Source organism: Sebastes fasciatus, chromosome 20, assembly GCF_043250625.1.
Source record: "Sebastes fasciatus isolate fSebFas1 chromosome 20, fSebFas1.pri, whole genome shotgun sequence".
Taxonomy (NCBI): domain Eukaryota; kingdom Metazoa; phylum Chordata; class Actinopteri; order Perciformes; family Sebastidae; genus Sebastes; species Sebastes fasciatus.
Window position 1 is genome coordinate 21,766,902 of NC_133814.1, and position 22,825 is coordinate 21,789,726.

The following is a 22,825-nucleotide window of genomic DNA, read 5'->3' on the forward strand; positions in this document are numbered from 1 at the left end:
CACAATATACATCACAGGCACTAGCTAGTTATCTATTTAACACCAAATTCACACCAGGCAGTGGCGATTTTCTTTGACTGGGAGGCGTTTCATGTGTTTCAGGTGGGAAGAAATTCTTTGTGACAATACGTCAACATGTCCCAGGAGTCACAGGATCTGTTAACTGATTGGCAGCGGGTCTTCTCTGGCCGCACTTCGCCGCTGAAAGTTAAACTTTTCCCAACTTTTGTTTAGCCGCAGAATCAAATGGCCACAGCTTTTCACACACATTGCATGGCAGCTCGCGGCAGGCTACAATTTCAGATTTACTTCCCTTGTCTTGACCCGAGGATTAGGTGGGTGAGAATGCACGATAGGAAATAAGGTCATGTGATAGGTGTGAGTGGAAATGGCTATAGGGGGAACTCTGTACTACCCCATTGTACTGTAGATGTTTTTAATTTGTTTTTAATTTATTTTTATTCTGTATTTAGTTTTATTTACCATTATCTATTTTTTGTTATTTTGGATGTAGTTACGTTAAAGTATTTTCTCCATATTTTCATTTCCTTAATTACACAGCTATATCTTTTTTTTATTATCCATTTACTGTATTTTAAATGGCTATACAGTTATATGTAGATTTAATTGTCGTTTTTTTTTGGTTCATGTCAAAGGTCTGTTGTTGCTGTAATCATTTTATGAAATAAAATATGAATAAAAAAAATTAAATAAAAGCGTGAATCTGACCTTGTAGCCCTGGATGTCTCCATTCTGAGCATCGACAGGAGGAGGGTCCCACGTCACGTCCAGCTGAGTGGCTGTCGCGGACTGAATGGCCACAGTCTGGGGCGGCGCTGTAGGCACTGTTGAACGCCGTCACACAAATTAACCATACAATGCAAGACTTTTCTGTATTGTAAGTGATTGTTTTAGTATCTGATATCCCTACTAGACTTAGACAGGCAGCATTTCAGCTAAAATAAATTAAACCGTTCAACCTACAGTAAGCAGAAAAGCCTTGAGATCTAAGAAAGACACCTGAACTCCTAGCGTGCTTCTAAAGGAGATCACTTCAACACACAGGTTGTGTGAGTGGTTGCTGTATAAAGAAGCCTAATCCTCTTGCATCGAGGGTGGTCAAATCATTTTGCACTTGAGACTGTGTTGATTGAAATGTACAGGAAGAGTACATACCTGCTTCTCCCACAAACACCTCCTGCGGCGAGCTGGCTGGCCCCTCGCCCACAGCGTTGTATACACTCATGCGTATCTCGTAGCGCTTGTGTTTACTTAGCTCTGCAGCAGAAGTAAAGAAACAGGGATACAACGTTGGGAGCTATATTTAACAGTTTATTTTAACAGTTTAATGCTCCCAAATATGAACACCCAATATTCCTTCCACCTCCAGGTGCAAACAATTAGTAAAAGTCGGTAGGGCAATAATAAGGATATAATCTCTCACTGGCTTCCCACTCATCCTCACAACACTGCTAATGGGAACTGAACACTGATTTTCTGCTGTAAATAATCACAAGGGTGCAGGAGAAAATATGTGGCCATCTGTTTTTGTAGCGCTTATCCAAATACGCTGACATGAGCAAACCAAGAAGTATGTTGGACTACGCAAGCTTGTGTACTCAGTGTTCAAGAATTTCTGTAGACAGAGAGCTTCCGTTGGCCTCAGCCGAAGTGTTTGTACCAAAGCGATGTGACTATAAGCAGCCAAATGTTGTGTTAATTTGCTCGACACTCTGCTCTTCAGCGGGGGCACTTGAGAACATATTGAGACGGCTTTTTTTAAAACCTAATTAGTTTGGGGATTGAGTCATTGAGAACTAGGGCTGTCAAAGTTAACGCGATAACAACGCGTTAACGCAAATTCGTTTTAACGGCACTAATTTCTTGAACACATTAGCGCCACTTGTGGCCACTTTTTTGAGGTTGCAGCAGTCTCAGTTTTAAGGATACTGGCATTTTATGAAACTAGAAAACCTAAGGAATCCATTGGTACCAACCATGTCATACTAGCTTGTTGTGAAGGAGGCTAAATAACGCTCAGAACTTTGCACGAAATTTTGGCGAGGAAAAACTGGCAAGGCCATTTTCAAAGGGGTCCCTTGCCCTCTGACCTCCAGATATGTGAATGAAAATGGGTTCTATGGGTACCCACGAGTCTCCTCTTTACAGACATGCCCACTTTATGATAATCACATGCAGTTTGGGGCAAGTCATAGTCAAGTCAGCACACTGACACACCGACAGCTGTTGTTGCCTGTAGGGCTGCAGTTTGCCATGTTATGATTTGAGCATATTTTTAATGCTAAATGTAGTACCTGTGAGGGTTTCTGGACAATATTTGTCATTGTTTTGTGTTGTTAATTGATTTACAATAATAAATATATACATATATTTGCTTAAAGCAAGCATATTTGCCCACTCCCATGTTGATAAGAGTATTAAAATACTTGACAAATCTCCCTTTAAGGTACATTTTGAACAAATAAAAAATGTGTGATTGTGTGTTTTTGTGAGACAGAGACGAAACTTACTGTCCAACTCATGCTGCGTCAGCGTTGAATCACTCAGATTCTGGATGCTGTAGGGGGCTGCGGTGGAGAGGTAGAAAGGAAAAGCGATAAAAAACAAGGTGAAATGAGAGGGGAGGTAGTGGAGACACAATAGGCTTAGTGTCCAAAGTCTGATATAAAAAAAACACAATCACAGTGATCATACCTCTGAGTGAGGCGCAGAATGGCTCAACGAGAGTTAAATTATAGGCTGAGTTACACGGAGCAATAGAAAACAGAGCGGCTCCTGAGTCAACCTAATAATAGCTTGCAGCTGATCACAAGATGAAATGTTTTGCTGCGAAGTGTCAAGACCAGCGGGGATCTTGGGGAACAGAATAGGCTTGTGTGAAAGTTTTCCTCTGATGGATATAATGGTGCTGCAAAGACTTCACAGGAATTAATCAACCGTGATGGAGTCTCATAACTGTGTGACAATGTTGCTGGAGTAAAGCAGAGGAAAATGACACTTGTTTTCCCAATATACCATTGCTGGATTTTGATGTGCAATTACTGTCTTCGGTTAATGACAGTTCTACTGGAAAATGTATTTGTGTAAGAAACCAAAAGCACAGGTGGTAAAATACCGACACTTTATCATGTTAGCTGCAGTGATTCCTCACCAGTGAGCTCACCCCAGGTGGACATACTGTTGATGGTGTGAAGGGAGTAACTGCGGAGACGGTCATACAGCAGCTCCCGGTATCGAATCCGAAAGCCCAATAAGATTCCATTTATCTTCTCCTCCGAGGGGGGCTGTGAGGGGAGAGATGAGGGAGTTAAGGTCTAATGTAGCAGAACTGAGCCCCAGAAATAGCTCACAATACTGCATGTGACCCAGTTCTTCCAGTTCTAATGCGGTCATATAAATTTCTAATTTCACCCTAATAGGCATTTTACTTGTCTGTTTCTTCATTGTAAAATTCCACTTCATCACCCCTTTTGTCTCTAATGCTGCATTTCCACTGCATGGTACGGCACGGTTAACCTGACACGCCAGATGGTTTTGTTTACACAGAACCGTCTGAGAAGCCGTCATTGGAAACTAGTTTGGAAAAGGGCAGGCACTTTCAAAAAAATAGGTGATTGGATGAACCATCTGTCAATCAAACTCTTGCTTGGAGGAAGAGGGAAAACATCTTTTCCTTCGAGAAAAGCCTTCAGTGTCGTTCTTCGTTCTTCTTTCAATGAAGAAATACTCTCCAGTTCTGATAGAACTGATGCTATTGCAACATCTACGCTAATCTCTTCAGAAGCATTGTTGTTTAGATGGACACACACCTAAGCCACGGCCGTAGCTGCCAGTAGCTCCTCACAGGATGCTGATTGGTCCAGTCATAGCTCGCCGGACACAAACGCATTACTTGAAGCCTGACAAGATGGATTTTCATGTGACATGAGATCCTCTCTTGTGACATCGCAAGAATCCAGCTCTGTGCCGACTACTAAACTCAACTTGCTTTTTTTTGGTTTTCCATTAGCACCTGGTAACTGGTACTTTTTTTGGTATCACATCAGTCAAGGTTTCAAGCGAGCTGAGCCGATACTAGAAGGTGGAGTTAAAACACCGCAGACCACTGATTGGTCAGAGAAAATCGTCCCTAGAATCGTCACTTGCGCGACACTTCCAATTTCTTCCAGTGGCCACCCGCTGTATTGCAACGAAAAATCCCCCTGCGACCCCAAAATCATTTACCCCAAAGACCATCATTGTAAAAGAGATGCCTCGAACACACCTCGAACTGATTATGACTCTTTCTATTTTGAGTTTTTGATGCATGGAGGTTTTATATTTGTAAAACGTTCCTCGAGCCCAGAAAAGCAATTTAAATATCTGGGACATCATCTCAATATAAAGTTTACGGGCCAGCGGGAGAAACACGACTGCGCATATTCAGTGGGCCGCATAAACCAAAAGTAATCCCAAAAGCTAGAAAACGTTTTTGGCGTATGCGGAGCAATTCGGGTGCCGTATCCGGTTCTTATTATACATGCATTCTCGGGACGTTCTGCACAAACCCGCAATTTTTAAATAGCCACAATATTTCCTCAACCCAGATATTAAAAAATGTCAGCCTGCAAAATTACGCCGTACACTACGACAAAGTGCAGACGTTCCTCTGCTTGGTTGCAGGTGAAAGGATTCAGCGAGTGTCACGTTGAAGATGATGCCACGGCAGTTTCACGCGGCGTTGCTATGGCGATCAGCTGAGAATCGCGCTTTCACTGAGGGGATACTATCCGCAGTGGAAACAGAGAAAAGGACCTGGCACCAAAAGTGAGTGGAGTCGAGCTGAACAATGCAGTGGAAATGAGGCATAACTTACCATCACTGAAGAGACTTACAGTAAGTGAAGTCAGACTGAGCTCATCCAGGTGAGTCACACTGAGAAATCCCCCGTGATTGAACATGAGAGAGCAGGGCCAGAGGGGAGAAGCAAACAACTACCTCTCTCTCCTTATAAACTCTACAAGTGTTCTCCATAAAAGTCAAATTGTGGCTTGGAGCCTCCTGTTTTCCTCTTTTTATGACCTGTTAACTCAGGTGCTTTCAGGTGTTTTCTGTTAGACTGGAAGTACAGCTCTACTCTGTGTACTGCCGCTGTCTCTCATTAAACGCCACTTTCTTAGACTTTCATGGATTTTTTGCAAACAATGAAACATAAAGAAACAGTTTTACTGTCTCCTCTTACCTGCCAGCGGATCAGCACGGACGTCGTTGTGTGCGGCGTGACAGAGAGAATCGCGGGTGCTTCGTCGGGCGCTGAGGCAATAAAAGAGAGATAAATGGGCTAAATTGACCTGAAAATGTGCTCAATTCAAGACGCTAAATCTATCCGGGTGCAGTGGCATTCATGGAGCATAAACACACAATAGCTATAACAGAACAGCCGTTGACAGATGAGTCAAAAATAGCAGTTGGAAAGAGAACATTTCTTTAGTTGGTTGCCAAAGTTTTAACGCTGTCATCTCATGTCATGGTAACTGCAGATGGTGCACACATGACATCACCTGCTGACTTTGCCAGTGGTGTCTGAATCACAACAATGGGCTAATTCATGCAGACATTCAACTCCTCTCACAGAGATGTAGTGTTATTATCGTGCCTATAAATAACTACTTAAAGTATATGTGCATACAGTATATTTGAAATATGACTATATTATACATACAGCACATTGCAGAAGCTTTATCATTTAAAGGAACAGTTAGACTTTTTGGGATGTATATTATACGAAATAGGAGTATACAAAAATAGGCTTTACCATGTGGTTATATCATATAGACTAATTATTTATTGAACTACCAGAAAAAACATGCTATATCGTGATATATATCGTTATCGAGATATGAAACGATCTATATCGGGATAAAATATTTTGGCCGTATCGCCCAGCCTTATGGTACGTGTCCACCGGGGCGTTTTTTATCGGCAACAAAGCAAATAAGTGTATTTCCCAAAATGTCGAACTGTTCCTAGTTTATTACTCATCAGATATTTATAGTATGAATCTCTTATGTCACTCTTACCGTCCTGTAGAGTCGTGATTGCTTCACTTTCCTCGCTGTACTCACTGTCCCCTATGTCATTGGTGGCTTTTACTCTGAACTGGTAGGAAGTGAAGGGCTTCAGCCTTCAGGGATAGAAACACAGGACAGCACATTACTCTAGATGATAAACTACGGCACTGGATCTTAAACCTTTTAACCCATAGATATCAATAGAAAAAGGTAGTCTCATTGTGAGAGCTGCAAGTTTTTCAAACAAACTACTAGACAAAAAAAAAAAATCAAGCAAACTGAGACCTTATTGCTGCATTTGCTGAATTCCTGAAGCCCTAAATGTGGTTGACTTTTGTTTATGTTCTAAACCAGACTGTAATACCCTGGGAACATTATCCCGTAAAAGGATATTGTTGATTTACCAACTATACAACAGCCGAGGGAATATTTAAGTGAATGCAGCGGTGGGGTCTGGGAGAAGATAAAGTGTTGTTTCATTTAGTATCATCCTCTACATCTAAAGAGAACAAATAGAAAAACATTTGTTATAACAAAAGGGGATGAAAATACCTGGACACTATGTAGGAGATGGCCTCGTGGTTGACGGACGCAGAGTGGACGGTCCAGTTGTTCTCAGGAAGCTCTCTGAGCTGCACCGTGTAGTAACGCACCGGGGACAGGCCGTCGCTGCCCGGCTCCCACGACAGCAGGACCTGGCGGGCCTGGACGTCTTTCTGAGGAACCGTGGGACGGCTGGTGGGCTGGGGACGAGCTGGAAGGATGGACACACGGGCAGAAGGTTTACATGCAGAACATATTCAGTTTTTTGCCCTTATTCCAAAAAAGACAATATTCCTACTAAGCTGTTTACATGGCTTAAGAAAATTAATATTCCACTAATATTCCCGTTTACATGCATTTTACTAAAAGTAAAATGCACTAATAGCTGAATCCAGAGTTATTTCCCATCCTTCATTCATGTGAATGAGACCCATATCGAGGCTGGAGCGAGGGCTGGGAGGCGGAGTTAAAGGAAACTCTACTGCGCCTGCTCCATGGACCCAATGGATGCGGAACATCGCTGGAAGATCCGGGTACTTTATCACCCGGAAGTCGAGCCATTTTGACTTCATGCGCCTCTGAGCAACTCTCATAGGAATGAACGGGAGCCCGCCTCCAATGCTGTATCCAGTTCTCTTTATACAACCATGTGTACAACGCACAGAGCTGGACATAAACAGGCAAGATGCTGTGTGTCGCAAACTGACGTAAAATTGAGAAGCATATTCTGAATGTGCTGTATCTGAATAACATCCTACATGTCTTCATCAGAAAATGCTCCATTCGTAATAAGGCCTAATTCAGAATATCCAAACGGAATATGCTGTTTACATGAGTAAACATAGTCAGTGGTAACAGAGGGGTTGGATGAGAGAAACTAACATTGGGAATGAAGGATAGAGTGGCATCAATGGATGTTGGGCGGAGGAAAACAAGGAAGGATGCAGAAATTCACATTTGCTCAAATTTACATGGGCTATGTTGCACAAACAAGGGAGGTAAAAAAAAAAAGTGTGATTCTGATGAATGGAAAGTAGCCGAGAAATGAAAGTTGCAGAGTAAACAATCCCCCAACACGCCTTGAGGGAAGCAGATGGACTGATTCGCTCTCACAACTGCATCAGAGCGCTTCCGATAAACACCCACAGGGCACAAACACTCCTTTAGAAAACACATCTGCTGACTGGACTGTTAACTGGGAATGAACCGAGTGCAAAGGAGGCTCAGTGCAGCTCTCTACAAGATGTGTCATTACTAAGATCACACACCTGTGTCTGCTCTCAGAATTATGCATACAACTGTTGCTGTGTTTCCAGTTTGTTACTATTACACCCTTTTCCCACCAAAATGAGTGTGGATATGCAGGTTTTTTAAACGGGAAAACATCCTTTCTCACTGCCAGTATGCCATGTCGTTACTCTGTTTTTTTTCTTGTTCTGTCACGTTCAACGTCACGGCCGGCACCGGAAGCAGAGTTAGTAAACAGTGAAGTACGGTGGTTACTTATTTTTTAATTCCGTTACTTATTCAGTCTTTCTTTCAAACTCTCAAACCAGAGTTGGTGATTGTTGGAGCAGTGGAAAGACTAACAAAGACGGTTTTCATGAGTTTTATTTACTTTCTGTCGAGTTAAAATGACTGTTTCTGTCAATGGAGTCTGGTGGCTTTGAGGAGCTCATGTAACGGCTGTTTCTTTTCACATCTAACTCTATGAATTAACGGTTTCTTTCAACCAAACCAGACTTGGTGATTGTTGGAACAGTGGAAAGACTAACAAAGACGGCTTTGATGAGTTTTATTTTGTTTCTGTCGAGTTTAAATGAAGTGTTTTTTGAAGATCAGTGAGGTAAAATTACTGGTTCTGTCAATGGAGTCTGGTGGCTTTGAGGAGAGCATATTAATTGTATGTTTTGCACATTAATATATTGTAACATACCCGTGACTACTGCAGAGACATTTGTCCCTGGAATGAATGTCGATTGTAACCTTTCCCACTGACGACAAAAGCCAGATGGTAGCTGTCTTTTTGTCCAGTGAGAAAGGGGCTTTATGCTTCAAACTACCGCTTCACTTTGCCATTAGAGATGATTTTTTCATGTGCTCATTCAGATTATTTTTGTATAATCATCCGTCACATATCCAGCACTCTAACATGGTAGAATTAAAATGCACCGCACATTCAGTAAGTTACCTCTTTTCTCCGTGGTGACCACCAGCGCCTCGGCGGCCTCGCCCCAGCCCTTCCTCGTCTGCGCTTTGATGCGGAACACGTAGATGGACTCCTGCTTCAGGCTGGTGACTGTGTACTGGCGAGCGCTGGGGATCAGCACGTCCACTGTGGGCGTGTTGCTATTGGAGGAGTTGAGGTGGTATGTGATCTGGTAGGCTGGAGGGACAAACAGAATGTGTCATAAGGAGGCTCAATGGTGAATTAAAACTAGGCTGAAAAATGTATTTTAGATATTTGAAGCATTTGTTGTTTGTGTTGGTTTTGCCATCAACAAGAGGGAAAGCAAACTGTGCAACAAGCAGCTTTGTCTCTCCTCAAATGATCCCATTAGCATCTGCTCCTGCGTGCTACTGTGTGGGTCTGACATACTGTACAGTTTAAAATAAATCACCTGACATATGTATAATGAATCAAACGCTCACAAGGAAATCCCCAATTAGCTTACAAGAGAATCCAACTCCCTTTACAGCTGCAAAATAACAAGATTTGGTATTAACATTACAAAAGTATGTTGAGAGTCAAGTAATACGACAAATGCAGCAGATTCTAGTAAAATGTCAATAAATAAAGTCGACAGAGATATAAGAAATAAAATAACTTCCTTATATGTTACTAACCCAGTATAATGCCGTTGGGCTGCGAGGGGGACTGCCAAATAAGCCGGACTGACGTGGTCCGCACCTCAGGGAACAGGATACCCACTGGAGGTCCTGGCACTGCAGGAAAGCAACAGACATAATACATAATACAGTGGAAAACACTTATCGTAATCACGGTTACAGTGATCAACCGCTTATATGGATCAAAATGCTTGGGACAGAATCATTCTTATATAAATGCTATTTAAATTTGCTTATAGTAATCAAGAAGTCCACTTAAAGTGTTTATTTAGGGTCTTTTCATACATAACAACTAAGGAACATTTTTTAAAACTACGGTAATTCTATCTACAGTCATTTTTTTCAGCTTTCTAGCTGGCTACCTGAGGCTGGCACTGCGTGTACGTTGAAATCGTGATGGGAAAAGTAAAGTTATTGTGTCTCAATGAAACGAGATGCAGCAGCGAAACTTGGTGTTCCTCAGGCTACCTTACAGAAAACAAAACCCCCCCGCACACGGGGAGAGCACCTGTGGTTGAAGCCGCCTTTGTCAAGTGGATTAATAATGCCTGGTCACGTAATGACCCCAGTGTGAAACTCTGCCAACCCTCAACCAGCTCTGCGGCACGGCAGCGTGGGGGCAGCACATGCAGACGAACGGCGGCCCGCCTCCCTTCATGCTGCTCACCAGGTGAGCAAAGAGCCCGAGCAAAGGGGGCGCCGTTCATCTGCATGCAAACCGCCTGCGCTGCTGTGACGCAGAGCCAGAAGAAAAACTGGGCAAAAGGGAACAGGCAGATGAATTGCCAATGAGCCTGTCAATAGCGAAGCTGTCTGTTTCATTACTTTGTATTCTGTTCATGTAATAAATGAATGTCAATTAATTGTCGTCAATTAGATGCTAATCTGCATGAGAAATAAAGACAAACAACAACCACGAATACAACTCAGAAGTTACTCATAATTCCGATTTGGTGACCAAAAATCACATCAAACTTAAGATATATTCTCCACCTGCCTTTTCACCATTTAAGGTGAAGAAAATTAAGATGAAGAATATACTGTAATTTCCTCAACAAACCACAAAGGTCACCAACATAAAATAAAAAATTGACTTTCCATAAAGCCCTGACTTATTAAGGTTAATGTAATTTCATATGAGAAAGTATTGCTATATTATTGCTTTGGTATCCTTCATGTTTTGCCATAATGCAATAATGCTATTTAACTGTAATGCTCAATGTTGCTTAGTCCTACGTCCCTACCATCATCCAGAGTCCTCTCCAGGATGGGTGGAGAACTGGGCCGTCCATCTCCGATCCGCGTGAAAGCCAGAACCTGGATCTCATAGAGGACATATTTCCCCAGACCAGTCAGCTGGATGCTGTGGGTGGCGTTCCCCTCCACCATCCAGAAGTGGACCGAACTGTCAGAGTCCTTCTCTTTGTACACCACCTGATCAATAAGTTGGGAGAAAAGGGAATTTGGAAATTAAATCGGAGAAAGTGCCTCACATACTGTCACCCTGCTGCTTTGCATACTGCCTATAAATAGCAATAAAAATCAATTAGAGGTCTTTGACTGCTCAGTAAATAAACAGCAAATACATGAAAAGCTCAAACAGACCTTGTAGCCCAGAATGAGACCATTTCTGTCTGGCTCAGGAACTTCAAACCAGCGCACCAGGATGCTGCTAGAGGTGGTGGCGAAGGCAGACACGTTGGTGGGTCCACAGGAGGGGACTGGAAAACAAAGAGAGGCGAAAAACATTATGCCTGAATAGTCCATTGTTTGACATTTTATTCTGAAAGATTAATTTGCCATGCTCCCTGTGTGTGTGTGTGTGTGTGTATGTACGGACGTAGGTGTACTTTGAGTGATCTGCTGCGGTTATATTATGTGTGCTTGTGTTTGCACAAAGCCTCTGATATCCTGGTATACCCTCCAGGCCTGCTGAAAATAAAGAGAATAGGCCTTTTCTCTTCCTTGGCACTCATCCCTGGACATAATGCGCTGATTCCTAAGAATTTGCTGGAGTGAGTGGAAAAAAAAGAGCACAGGAATTCCACATTGGAGTCCATGTGTTCTCAATTTCCTCAGACTCCTTCCACTACTTACGACCCAACGTCTGGTGAGCAGTGTGAAAGCAGAAGCATGGAGGGAAAAGAGGTGTTTTTTGCTTAAAAAAAAGTCCAGACATCCAGCAACAATCTGCTCACACATAAATTTAACATATGGTAAAGTGTAAGTGTTACTTCTAATATGACTAATATTGTAGATATTCCACACAGATGTTGCAAAAAACAACATTAGTATTAGGAAAGTGAAAAAAGACTGCTTTTATTTTTGAGGAAAATCTATGAAAATATGGTCATGGTCAGCGCAGGACTTTCACCGGCGGCCATGGCCGTCGTGGCCACTTTGCCCGGCCTTGATGCCCTTCTGAAAATCGTATGCCCTGCGGCTACAGCGGCCTTGATGCCCCGGCCGCGCTGCCCCAGCTGATTTCGACGTTTTCTCTTCTGTCTCTTTCCTGTCAATATGTTTTTTTAGACAAGTTTTGTTGAGATTCTGAAGTGAAACGCTGCACACACAACCAGTGGTGGGTTTGATTTCGAGCCTGGTATGAACTGCTGGGCTATTTATGACGAGAGTTTGGCACAAATTACCCATCGATTCCACTGGGCTCAGCTGTGCTGTGTTCCAGCCACTCCAGACAATGCTTGTGATTCCACCAGACGCGCCAAAGCCCATTTCAGAAGCTAAAAATACGCGTCTGGTCGATTTTTGACGGAGCTGCAGCGCGTTGCAGAGAATGTCTCCTTCACTGGTTGAGGGGATGCACCCAAAACCGGCTCCTTCTCCTTATACCTCCACCTCCTTAACCGGTATTATTAGTATTGTCTGTAGGCTACAACTCAATAAAGTTTTTAATTATTTTGTGAAATAAACAGCTTTTTTATTTCTTTATTTCACTGATCATTATATGTATTATGTATCAAAAATATGTCTGTCAAAGTTAATGTGGTAATAACACGTTAACACAAATTAGTTTTAACGCCACTACTTAATCTGACACATTAACACAGCTTGCGATTTTTAAGTTGTAGCAGGCTCATTGTTAAAGCTAGAGTGAAGATACTGGCATCAAATGAAACTAGAAAACCTAAGAAATCCATTGGTACCAACCATGTCATACTTGCTCATCGCAAAAGAGGCTACAACTTATGCTAAACTTTGGCGAGGAAAAACTGGCTTTGCCATTTTCAAAGGGGTCCCTTGACCTCTGACCTCCAGATATGTGAATGAAAATGGGTTCTATGGTTACCCACGAGTCTCCCCTTTACAGACATGCCCACTTTATGATAATCACATGCAGTTTGGGGCAAGTCATAGTCAAGTCAGCACACTGACACACTGACAGCTGTTGTTACCTGTTGGGCTGCAGTTTACCATGTTATGATTTGAGCATATTTTTTATGCTAAAGGCAGTACCTGTGAGGGTTTCTGGACAATATTTATCATTGTTTTGTGTTGTTAATTGATTTATAATAATAAATATATACATACATTTGCATGAAGCAGCATATTTGTCCACTCCCATGTTGATAAGAGTGTTAAATACTTGACAAACTCGACAAAATATGTGTGTTTCTGTTGGCTTGTTTCAGGCGTATAATAAATCATTTTCATTTCATTGTTGTTTCTGTTGCAGGAACTTGACACTTGGCAGCAAGAAACAAAAGTGCCTTTGAGTAATTAAGCAAACAATGCTGTGTTTTTGTAATGCTAATGATGCAGTTTGCTATTACTCTGGATCATAGATCATCTGATCTTCATACACCAGACAGCCGGTGTTTTTCACTGAGGATGACAGATAAGGTGCTGACTCACCAGACTCCCTCGTCCGGCCCCTGACCGGCTGGCTCCAGGGCCCCGTCCCGATGCCATTGACTGCCTGGACCCTGACCTCGTACTCTGTCCACTCCTCCAGGTCCTCGATGGTAAACTCTCTCTCCAGACGGTCAGCTATGATGTGGGTCAGCGCCCGGCCCTGTGAGCCCGCACGGGAGTACTGAACCCTGTAGCCCACCTGCTCCGCGTTACCGTTGTATTCCCACTCAGGCAAAGGCTGAACATAGAGAGAGGGGGATGGAAATGAACAAAGCCAGTCTCCTTAGATTAGATCTTTATAGTGTAACCTCATGATTAAGAACAGTAATGGATGATTCAGAGACCCACGCAGGAAGCAGATTCCTACTCACCATCCATCGTAACCAGAGGCTGGTCTCGCTGGCGGTGCGCAGGGTGACGTTGGCGGGGGCCATGTCAGGTGGAGCCGGCAGGGTCTGGATCTTCCTGGAGGGCTGGCTGGGAGGACTGGTGCCCACAATGTTCACCTGACGCATACGGAACCTGGTGTTTGGGAGTTAAACATTATAATTTATAATAATCTAACTTCTGCAAAAAGGATGGTTTCATTTCAGAATCTGGCAGTTTGAAATTAGACTCCCGGCATTATTGCGGTGCTTGCAGCGTGCATCCTCTTACATGAAGCTTATTGCATTTGAACTGAGATCAGAGCATTGAATATGAACGCCGCATGAACACGAGAGGAGGGCTTATTTGTGTTACAGCCTGAATATGCAAAACAATAACATTTTGATCCAACGTGAGCGTTTATCTCCGCTCAAATGTAAACTGGCAGCACTGATGTTGGGATGATGAGAACCATAGCTGTTGTAGGTCTTCAGGGATTGGCTCGTTGGCGAGATTGAATGTGAACATGGAAAACAAGCAGACTGCGCCGAGATAAAGATCATGTAAAAATAATTTTAAAATCAAACTATCCATAACAAGCTTGTATCCAAATCAAAGGGGGTAGAGAATGAGATAAGGCTCCTGGGATGTGCTGAAATTAACTGATACTGAAACACATACACCTTATCTGTTGTTTGTCACAATCTGCACACACTTATCTAGCTTTAGTTTGTACCGGGGAAATCATGAGCAGAATAATCCCTAATAAAACTAGAATTGTAGAAAAAGGCCTCAAAGTTTCAAGTTAGTTTGCCTATATGGGTTTTCTATGTCTAACGTACCGTTAGATATCTGTTTATTCAGTGCGGGTAATCTTATCGGGGGAGTCAATCCACATGTTGATATATCGTAACAGACGTTACGCAGTTAAAAGCATTGTGCTTCAAGTTACGGACTACGATTGTGCAGTGCAATATCTTTCATTACAAGTGAGCTGTGCATGAATGAAAAAGAGTGAGTATTTATGTCCCGAATGCTTCGAAGCTTTGACCGTTGCCGTGGTATTCAACCTCCAAATCGCTATTCGAATGCTTTTTTTAATATATATTTAAGTATGTAATAAGTAAGGAATAATGTACAGCAATTCATTCAGTCATTGTTGCGAAATAAACCCCGACAGGGTGATGCGGCACCCCCACACGAAGCGGAGGGGTCCTGCAGCGCACTGAAGGGGTTTATTTCACAATAATGCCCCTCTAGCTGTACATTATCCCGCTTATTACACGGCTACTTACTTAAGAAATCAATAATTTGACCCAAATACAGTCCGCTAGAGTCCGACATCAGAACTGGGCCCATAGCAACGGTCTGTTGCTGTTGCTGTTTTTAGTGGGAATAAGTTGTACTGTTCTTGCATATTTGAAAACACTAAAATAAAGTTATTTTATATATTTAAAAAAAAAAAAAAGAGTCTAGTTTAGGCCCATTTATAGGTTTATTGTCAAACAAAAATTGGTTACATTCAGATGCCCGTTACAGATAAATGTTCCCAATAGGTTACCTGTAGAAGGTGTACGGGTTGAGACCTGGCACCTCCAGGGAGCGAGCCTCGGGCTCGTTGGTCACCTGGTGGACCATCACCCAGTCCTCATTTTCTCCCACCACACCCACCTGGGACCAAAACAACAAAGAGCGTCACAAATACAGCAGATAGAAGTGCAAGAATTGCTAATCTCTTTGTGTCAATATCTTGAAACAATCCAAAAGCAACAACACGTGATTAAGGCAACTGAAGTTGGATTAAATGTGGTTCACCTGGGCCTCCACCTGCCAACGGGAAATGGAGGTTTTGCCATCGTAGCCAGGTTTGAACTGCAGGGTGACAGAGCGTGGGCCGATGTTGGAAATTGCCATGTTGGTAGGAGGGCCAGGGAGCTCTATAAGGAAGCAGAGAGGACAAAGAGAGAATGAGTGAGGGAGCAAATCACTGACACTACTGTAGGTATATTTAGTGTGGCTGCCTCTCACACAGACTTGTTCTGGACATTGCTTTGGAAAATCTATCTACCCCAGCGCCCCCTTGTGGCCGTACAGATACCGCACACAGATGCATTCCTCAGTAACCTCACCTCTCCCTTGTGCTCCCAACTTCAGCTAAAACAGCAAAAGTAGATTTGATTTGGAAAAAAAAAAGATGCTTACGCAGAGTACACAGGTGGAGACAATGCCATGAATGTCAATTACACCGCAGTTATCTGGAGATACGATTCAATCTGATATCTCGCTGTTTACACTTGAGCTGAGTAAACAATAAGAATGGATTATTCCCTGGAAATCCTGGAGGGGAAGCAAATCGGAAAAATGGTGGATTGAAAGAACAGCGGGAGGGCTTTTTTTTCTGCGTGTGTGTATATGAATATCATGGTTTGTTTGTGTGTGTGTAGGTAGGTATGTGTGTGAATGTGCTTGTGCATAAAATCCTCCTTTTTCTCCTCATGCCTCCCTCGGGATAAACATTAAACCTACCATAACATATCCCCATTCCAAAGCACAATATAGTGCATAAATCCTAGTTGAGGATATTAACGTCAAACTGTGGCATATTGGAGTGTGGACAGTGGCCTAATATTAAAAACATATAATCACTCCCCTGGGCGCACTGAGCAATTTTTCCCCAAGATTGCTTAAATGCGGGTGTATTGAACCCTAATGAAATGCAGATTATACGCGTCGTAGTAAAAATTTCTAAATCATTTGCATGACTGATTACTGAGGTGGCTTTTAGCTGCATCGCTACGGCGCGGCTTGCAGGCACATAGGTGTTTTCTTTACACGTATACAGCCAGAGTAATTACCATTCTGGGGACTATTACGACCGCTCTCAATGTAACAGCCTGTCATTTCACAGGTTTCACAGATGTACAGGCTCTGAATGCTGCTCCAGTAATTGATGTGGGCATTGTATTTCTATTACACAATTTTGCAAATATGAAATCATTAAACGCTGTAATTGTCCTTAATGCTCTCGTGGGAGCCGTTATTTCGCAGATGTGGCGCAGACATGTGTATTGGTGTTTTTTGGCTCGGCCCCAAGCTGAGGTGACTGGGGTCCGATTTCATTGTGTTTGGCGCCAGAAAACAGAGAGTGTGTTTAATTTAATGTGAAACAGTAAATATGCGGGAAAGGATCCTGTTGCTATTCAACAATTAACCCTGAATATAACATTTTAACAGAAAGCCTGCATTACAGAATGGAGATGTGGAGTTTGAAAGACGGCATTTAATGAGGCTCTAATGAAAGATGCCATTGAGTTGTATTATGGGAAACGTAGGATCCAGTGTTTTTGGTTACTAGGAACTAAAAGGCTGGATATCTTGGTCTTGATTGCTTCGATTTTGATTATTTTTGGATTATACAGACAGAGTAACTGATTGAACTCATTATTTCTGGAAAGAAATGTCAAGAAATTCAACTTTTTAGCGCTGTGACAACACAAATTAAACTTTATTCACCTCTAATATACTGAGGTAGAGGCAGATATTTCAGAGCCGGATATCTCACGACCTGGACAAATAACTGTGTGGTTTGATATCATGAGAGGTAAGTGAGAAAATAAATATTTTTTTTGTAATTTGGGTGAACTGAGCTTTAAAGGTACAGTGTGTAGGATTTGATTGCATCTAGTGGTGTAGTTGCAGATTGCAACCAACTGAGTACCCCTCCGCTCACTCCTCCCTTTCCAAGACTGCGGTAATGTGACCCGCCGAGGGCAAAACCGCGGTAACGCTGTTTGCATCGCTCAGAAGCCATTCTTACCATCAACTCAGCCACGATTATCTCAACAAATACACATCATATCTCTTTAACATTACGAGTAAAATAAAGAACATACACAGCAATAGAGGGTATGCATTCACATCATCAGTCCACACCCCAGATATTTGAATCTTGTTCTTATTAGAGAACCTCAACCTTTCTTAATGCAACACATTCATCAACTCTCTTATCCACATATCATATGTTGGTGCCACATAAGTACAATAAGATTCCTTGCTACAACCATACCAAATGAAATGGCCTGAGTTTGATATTTGTTTGCCATAGGTAACACACTCATGGCACCTAAAGACAGCAACTACTGGGTTAGGGTACCAGTGCTTCTCAAAGGCTTTAGAGAAACATTTAAATACACTCTTCCAATAAGTAAACAATTTCCGACAAGAGAATGTGTCAATGTCCCGTCTGTCTCTTTGCAGCTGTTACAGACGGGGACACATCAGGGAAAATCTTGTCTTTGGAGTAGTAAAGCTGATGCGCTGTTTTGAATTGTATCAGATTGTTATTCTTACCATAGTAACACTACTTTAGGAGCAACAGAAGTCAGACGGCGGCTGGCGCTCTGCGGCTTACGTTACTGGCTTTACGTATCTGTACTTGTTTGGTTACTGACCTGGTGGGACGCCGGAGGAGATGGTGGAAGAGGACAGCTGGCCCTGGCCTTTGGAGGTCATCCCCGCCACTTCAATGGTGTAGGTGGTGAGAGCGGTGAGCCCGGTGACCCGGTACTCTAAGGTGACGTTTGGCAGGTAGTGCGTAACTCTGGTGTTCGTTCGGTTGAACTCCTCCCACGAAATGCGGTAACCTGCAGAGCGGCAGAGACGAGTTGACAGCAAACAGACAAGAGAATCCTCTCAGGGAAAAATTCGACAGCAGTTTTACAACAATGGCAACTCTCAGCTCGCATGCTACGGGGCAAGCTAACAGAAATATCAAATTAACTTCATCAAAAATTGAATATAGCAAATTAAATCAGCCTGTGATTATACGTCCCTGCACACACACACATCCTCCACCCACTCCCATCCACACACACACACACACACACACACACACACACACACACACGCTTACCCTCTCTAAGTTAATGCAATTTGCTCCTTGGCCAGCAGCTCTTTTCATGTGATTGCATAAGGCATTAGGCAACACTTCTTGCCAAATCAATAATTTCACATGGCATGTCAGTGTTTGTCTCCTGGGATCGTGCAGCACATTAAAATGTTTTGGAAAAACACTTCACAATATTCAACCTTTGTAAACACTTCAATATTAATGCTACTAGTGGGCATTTGTTCTTTACTCTGAGTTTATACAGAATGAAGGAGAAGAGCATTATGTAAACTGCAATAGAAGTTCACTAGAATTAAGGACACATACATCCCCGGTCAAGTGAGACAAAATCTTTATTTTAAACATTAATTAACCCTTTATATTTCAATACAGGTTACAGTTATGACCGATCTAAAGGGTTATACTGTTTTAGTAAACTGCCCTTCGTCTCTGCTTACTTCTTCTATTATTTAAGACTTGAGCTGTGTTTTAGGAAGGGAGCCTCTTTGTGATTTCACTTGCAGAGCTTGGGGGAGGATACAATGCTCTTTGTTTGCAATGTGATGTTTTATGTAAGAGGTTCTGACTGAAGTGTTGTCTCACTGATGCAATTGGTATACTTGGTCTCTTATAAGCTCATGCGGCCTCTGCAGTAGTATGTGCATGACGCAAATAGTACCCATCCTAAAGGTTCTTTACACACCTGCAATGTTTTTTTTTTGTGTGATTCATTTGCACGTCAATATATTTTTTCTAACTGTTGTTTTTTTGTTGAGTATTCTCACATTGTACATGAATATTATGTGGCGAAAAAGTTTCTTTCACACCGCAAATAAAGGCATCAACCAATCACATTGTGCGGAAGCAGTTGAGTTGCGCCTATACTCATGAAACAACAACATAGCGGCTCCGTTGTCTGAACCAAGATCCACTCCTTCCGTTCTTACCTTTCACAATAAAAGCCCTAGACATATAATATTCGCAGGTGAGTATTTTGCATTTTCCTGTCATATATTTGTGTGTAGATGTGCGTGTGTGTACAGTACTGCGGCAGTGGCGCCGTCCTGGGCACTGAAACGTGGGAGATGGAGACAGACAGCTTTGAATACCTTTGAATAATTCTCACCGAAGTTTCGAAGCCCAAAAAAATGATATTCGGGACAGCCCTACCGCCAACCTTGTGGTTAAAGGACGACCTGCTCTACCTCCTGATTCACAGCCGGCCTTACTACAAGTATAATTTTGGAGTGAAGTGAATATACCTGTGAGAACTCCGTTCTTCTCGCCGGGCTCGCTCCAGCTGACTTTGAGTGAGGTGTCCAGGATCTCGGTGAAGCTCAGGTGACCCACAGCACCGGGGGCTGGACAGGGACAAATAAGAATAATGAGCTGGGCCAATGGGCAAATGAGACATTCAGTATTAATTCATGCTGAGCATCAGTTGGCACAGCTGCAAACAGCATTTGCATTTTAAATGTGTTTACAAATCAAGCAAAAAACAAGGTAACCGCTGACAAGTTGAGGGAAATTTTGTTAAAGCTTAACCAATTATCTGAAAGGGAACTAAGTCCCATTTATGATGATCCCGGCTAGATGCAGAATAAACTCAGTCATTAGCACTTCTCCACAACTTCGTTCTGCATGAATAATAGATCTCGCCCGCAGGATGTGTTACTGTGAGATGCTCGGTGTCCCCCCTCGCCAGCGCCACGGAGAGAAGACTGTGGAAGAAAAGTCACTCACTGTCCTCGTGTGTCCTTAACGCCTTGGGCGGGCTGCGGGGGCCGTCTCCGGGCGTGGTGAAACACAGCACAGAGGTGTAATACTCTGTGAACTTCTTCAGTCCTGTCACATATCCCACATGGACGCTGTCCTGGAAGTTCGGTCGCGCCGTTACCATAGCAACTTCTTCGTCTCTGCCAGGCTCCCAGGCCAGCAACTAAAAACAGAGAAATGAAAAGAAACAAAAAAAATGATCCAGACAGCAGCTAATCATTTTTCTGTAATAATTCTCACACATTTATTCTCAGAAAACTAACAGGAGTGTCTCTCTCTCCGGTAAACTGAGCCACTCTGAGGAGTTATTTGGCATCATAGCTCTATCTTTATTTAGAAAGATACCCTAAAGAGGTTTTGACTGTGCGGGAATAGCTCCATTAAGACAGAGTGGGAGAGTCATCCCATCATGCATGTTGATTGCGAACCATATAGCATCTACAAATGGGACCTGGATCGACCAATTACGTGCTTAGGTAATGAGTCCCAACGGCAGGTCGATTGGGGTTGTTTCCAGTTTCCAGAGAGAGGGAGCTTCCAGGGAAATAAAGAGCTGGCAAGAAGATGTTGGAAGAATACAGACTTGACTGTCTGCCACTCTTGCTCTTTTTTTTCCCTCTCTCTATCTGTCTTTTTCCGTTTCTCTCTGAAAGCAGAGTTGTAGTACTCAAGACCGGTCTCAAGATCACTTTTTGAAGGTCTCAGCGGGCAACTCCGGGGTCTGAGAAGTGAAGCCAATGCTGAAGTGCCTTAAACTTGCATTCTTTCTAACAGCCAGCAGGGGGCGACTCCTCTGGTTGCAAAAAGAGGTCTGATTGTTTATGAGTCTATGAGAAAAGGAGCCTACTTCTCACTTGATTTAGTACCTCAGTAAACATTGTAAACATGAGTTTATGGTCTCAATCGCTAGTTTCAAGTCTTCTTCAATACAGCATGATGTTCATTTAGTAAATGATGGTCCCATTTAGAGTCAAATAGACGACAAGTAGACGTATGTAGATATAAACGGCTCATTCTAAGGTAACAAAAACACAACGATTCTTATTTTCAGGTGATTATACACTAAAGAAAACATACTTATTAATATTATATTCCATTTCTGCCAATAGATTCCTCCTAAATCTTACACTTTCTTCCTTCAAGTCTCTCTCTGGAGAAAATATCCAGTATTTCAAATTCCGATTGGGTTTGCACAGTGACCCCTCCGCCCAGCAGAGTAAGGCCTGTGGAGCGCTATTGAACAGACAGACAAAAAGGCAGGAAAAAAAAAGAACCAAAGACATAATTAAGTCGCAACAGAGTCGACGGAAAAAATAGAAGTACCCTTTGGCTGCGGCTTTATGATTCCCCGTGGGCTACATTTATTTCAATGAAGTATACACAAGAGACGGAGAGATGGACTGTAGTCAAGAGCCCATGACAAAATAATGAAGACATTCATCATTACGTGCACGCAGCTTCACAATAAAACATATGAAAAATGGTTGTAAAGATAAAGAGAATGACCTCCCACTGACAAATGGGTGAACCAAGTCCATCGTTCACGATGGCAACCAAATGTCTTTTGCCCCTTGGCTCTGCTCTCCCTCTTGCTACACAGGATATGTGATACTACAAGTTCAGCTCTGACAGTTCTGTCAATGTGGACGTGATGGCTGCTGGTGACGGCGCCGTGGCGGCTACTGACCTTGTAGCCCTGGTTGATGCCGTTGATGAACTGAGGGTTAGGGGCTATCCACGTGAAACGGATCGTTGTCGAGTTGACCGACTCGGCCTGCACGTTGCCGGGGGCGATGGTGGGTACTGGGGATGGACGAGGAGAGGAAGAAAAAGGAGAAGTGGGAAGATAGAAAATAAAGGTGTGAGAACACATTTCAGTTGACTGCTGGAAGTCTGCCTGCATCTATTTTGATGTCAGTATTGATCGCTGCTGCACAGGTCAGGGCAGATACCGCCATCACTCTCTTCCTGATGACACGGACACCTAATACCAGGGCTCTCTGTGGGTTTGTTTGAGACTGTGTGAGCTGCTCATAGATTTCATGGGGGGACGCCACACCTTTGTGTGGTCCCTTACAAAGAAGAATCAATGATAATGCAGTTGAGCATCAGTCAGCACTGACTTTTAGTGGATGATTTCAGTCACAGATGAAAAATTAACTTGATGCTAACTAGAATAGTGGTTTCCAACCTTTTTTCCTTGAAATATGATCTTTTTTTTTAAACTTAATTAATTTACTATAACAGTGTTGGAGCCTAAATAGATTTTTTGTTATTGTTGTTAAATAAATGTAACTTATGGTGTTGTTAGACTGCTGCTAGACCGCCTCATTAATACAGGTTTGTGTCTTTATGTGCGGTAAGCGGGAGAGAAAACAGGTTTTTGACCTCAGTGAAAATGTGTTTTTTGAAAGGCTAAATGCCAACAAATATGGATTGAAGCAGAATATTTAATTAA

At 42.7% G+C, this 22,825-nt stretch overlaps 1 protein-coding gene across 7 annotated transcripts in view; it reads right to left on the reverse strand.

Annotated features, from left to right (window-relative positions):
- The window catches only part of sdk2b (sidekick cell adhesion molecule 2b), a 334,097-nt gene that overhangs the window by 27,385 nt on the left and 283,887 nt on the right, over positions 1 to 22,825 (reverse strand). For 5 of the 7 annotated variants that reach the window (XM_074619353.1, XM_074619349.1, XM_074619355.1 and 2 more), the window contains exons 18-36: positions 22,055 to 22,170; positions 20,335 to 20,530; positions 19,854 to 19,952; positions 18,155 to 18,346; positions 15,519 to 15,640; positions 15,265 to 15,374; positions 13,709 to 13,859; positions 13,338 to 13,575; positions 11,070 to 11,185; positions 10,709 to 10,898; positions 9,462 to 9,560; positions 8,806 to 9,000; positions 6,624 to 6,825; positions 6,081 to 6,184; positions 5,243 to 5,313; positions 3,173 to 3,305; positions 2,532 to 2,588; positions 1,177 to 1,278; positions 730 to 845 (exon numbers count right to left, since the gene is read on the reverse strand). In XM_074619353.1, coding sequence (XP_074475454.1) covers positions 730 to 845; positions 1,177 to 1,278; positions 2,532 to 2,588; positions 3,173 to 3,305; positions 5,243 to 5,313; positions 6,081 to 6,184; positions 6,624 to 6,825; positions 8,806 to 9,000; positions 9,462 to 9,560; positions 10,709 to 10,898; positions 11,070 to 11,185; positions 13,338 to 13,575; positions 13,709 to 13,859; positions 15,265 to 15,374; positions 15,519 to 15,640; positions 18,155 to 18,346; positions 19,854 to 19,952; positions 20,335 to 20,530; positions 22,055 to 22,170 — 2,609 coding nt within the window. The remainder of the gene's footprint in view (positions 1 to 729; positions 846 to 1,176; positions 1,279 to 2,531; positions 2,589 to 3,172; positions 3,306 to 5,242; positions 5,314 to 6,080; positions 6,185 to 6,623; positions 6,826 to 8,805; positions 9,001 to 9,461; positions 9,561 to 10,708; positions 10,899 to 11,069; positions 11,186 to 13,337; positions 13,576 to 13,708; positions 13,860 to 15,264; positions 15,375 to 15,518; positions 15,641 to 18,154; positions 18,347 to 19,853; positions 19,953 to 20,334; positions 20,531 to 22,054; positions 22,171 to 22,825) is intronic. The other 2 variants (XM_074619350.1, XM_074619352.1) reach the window with 1 other exon arrangement.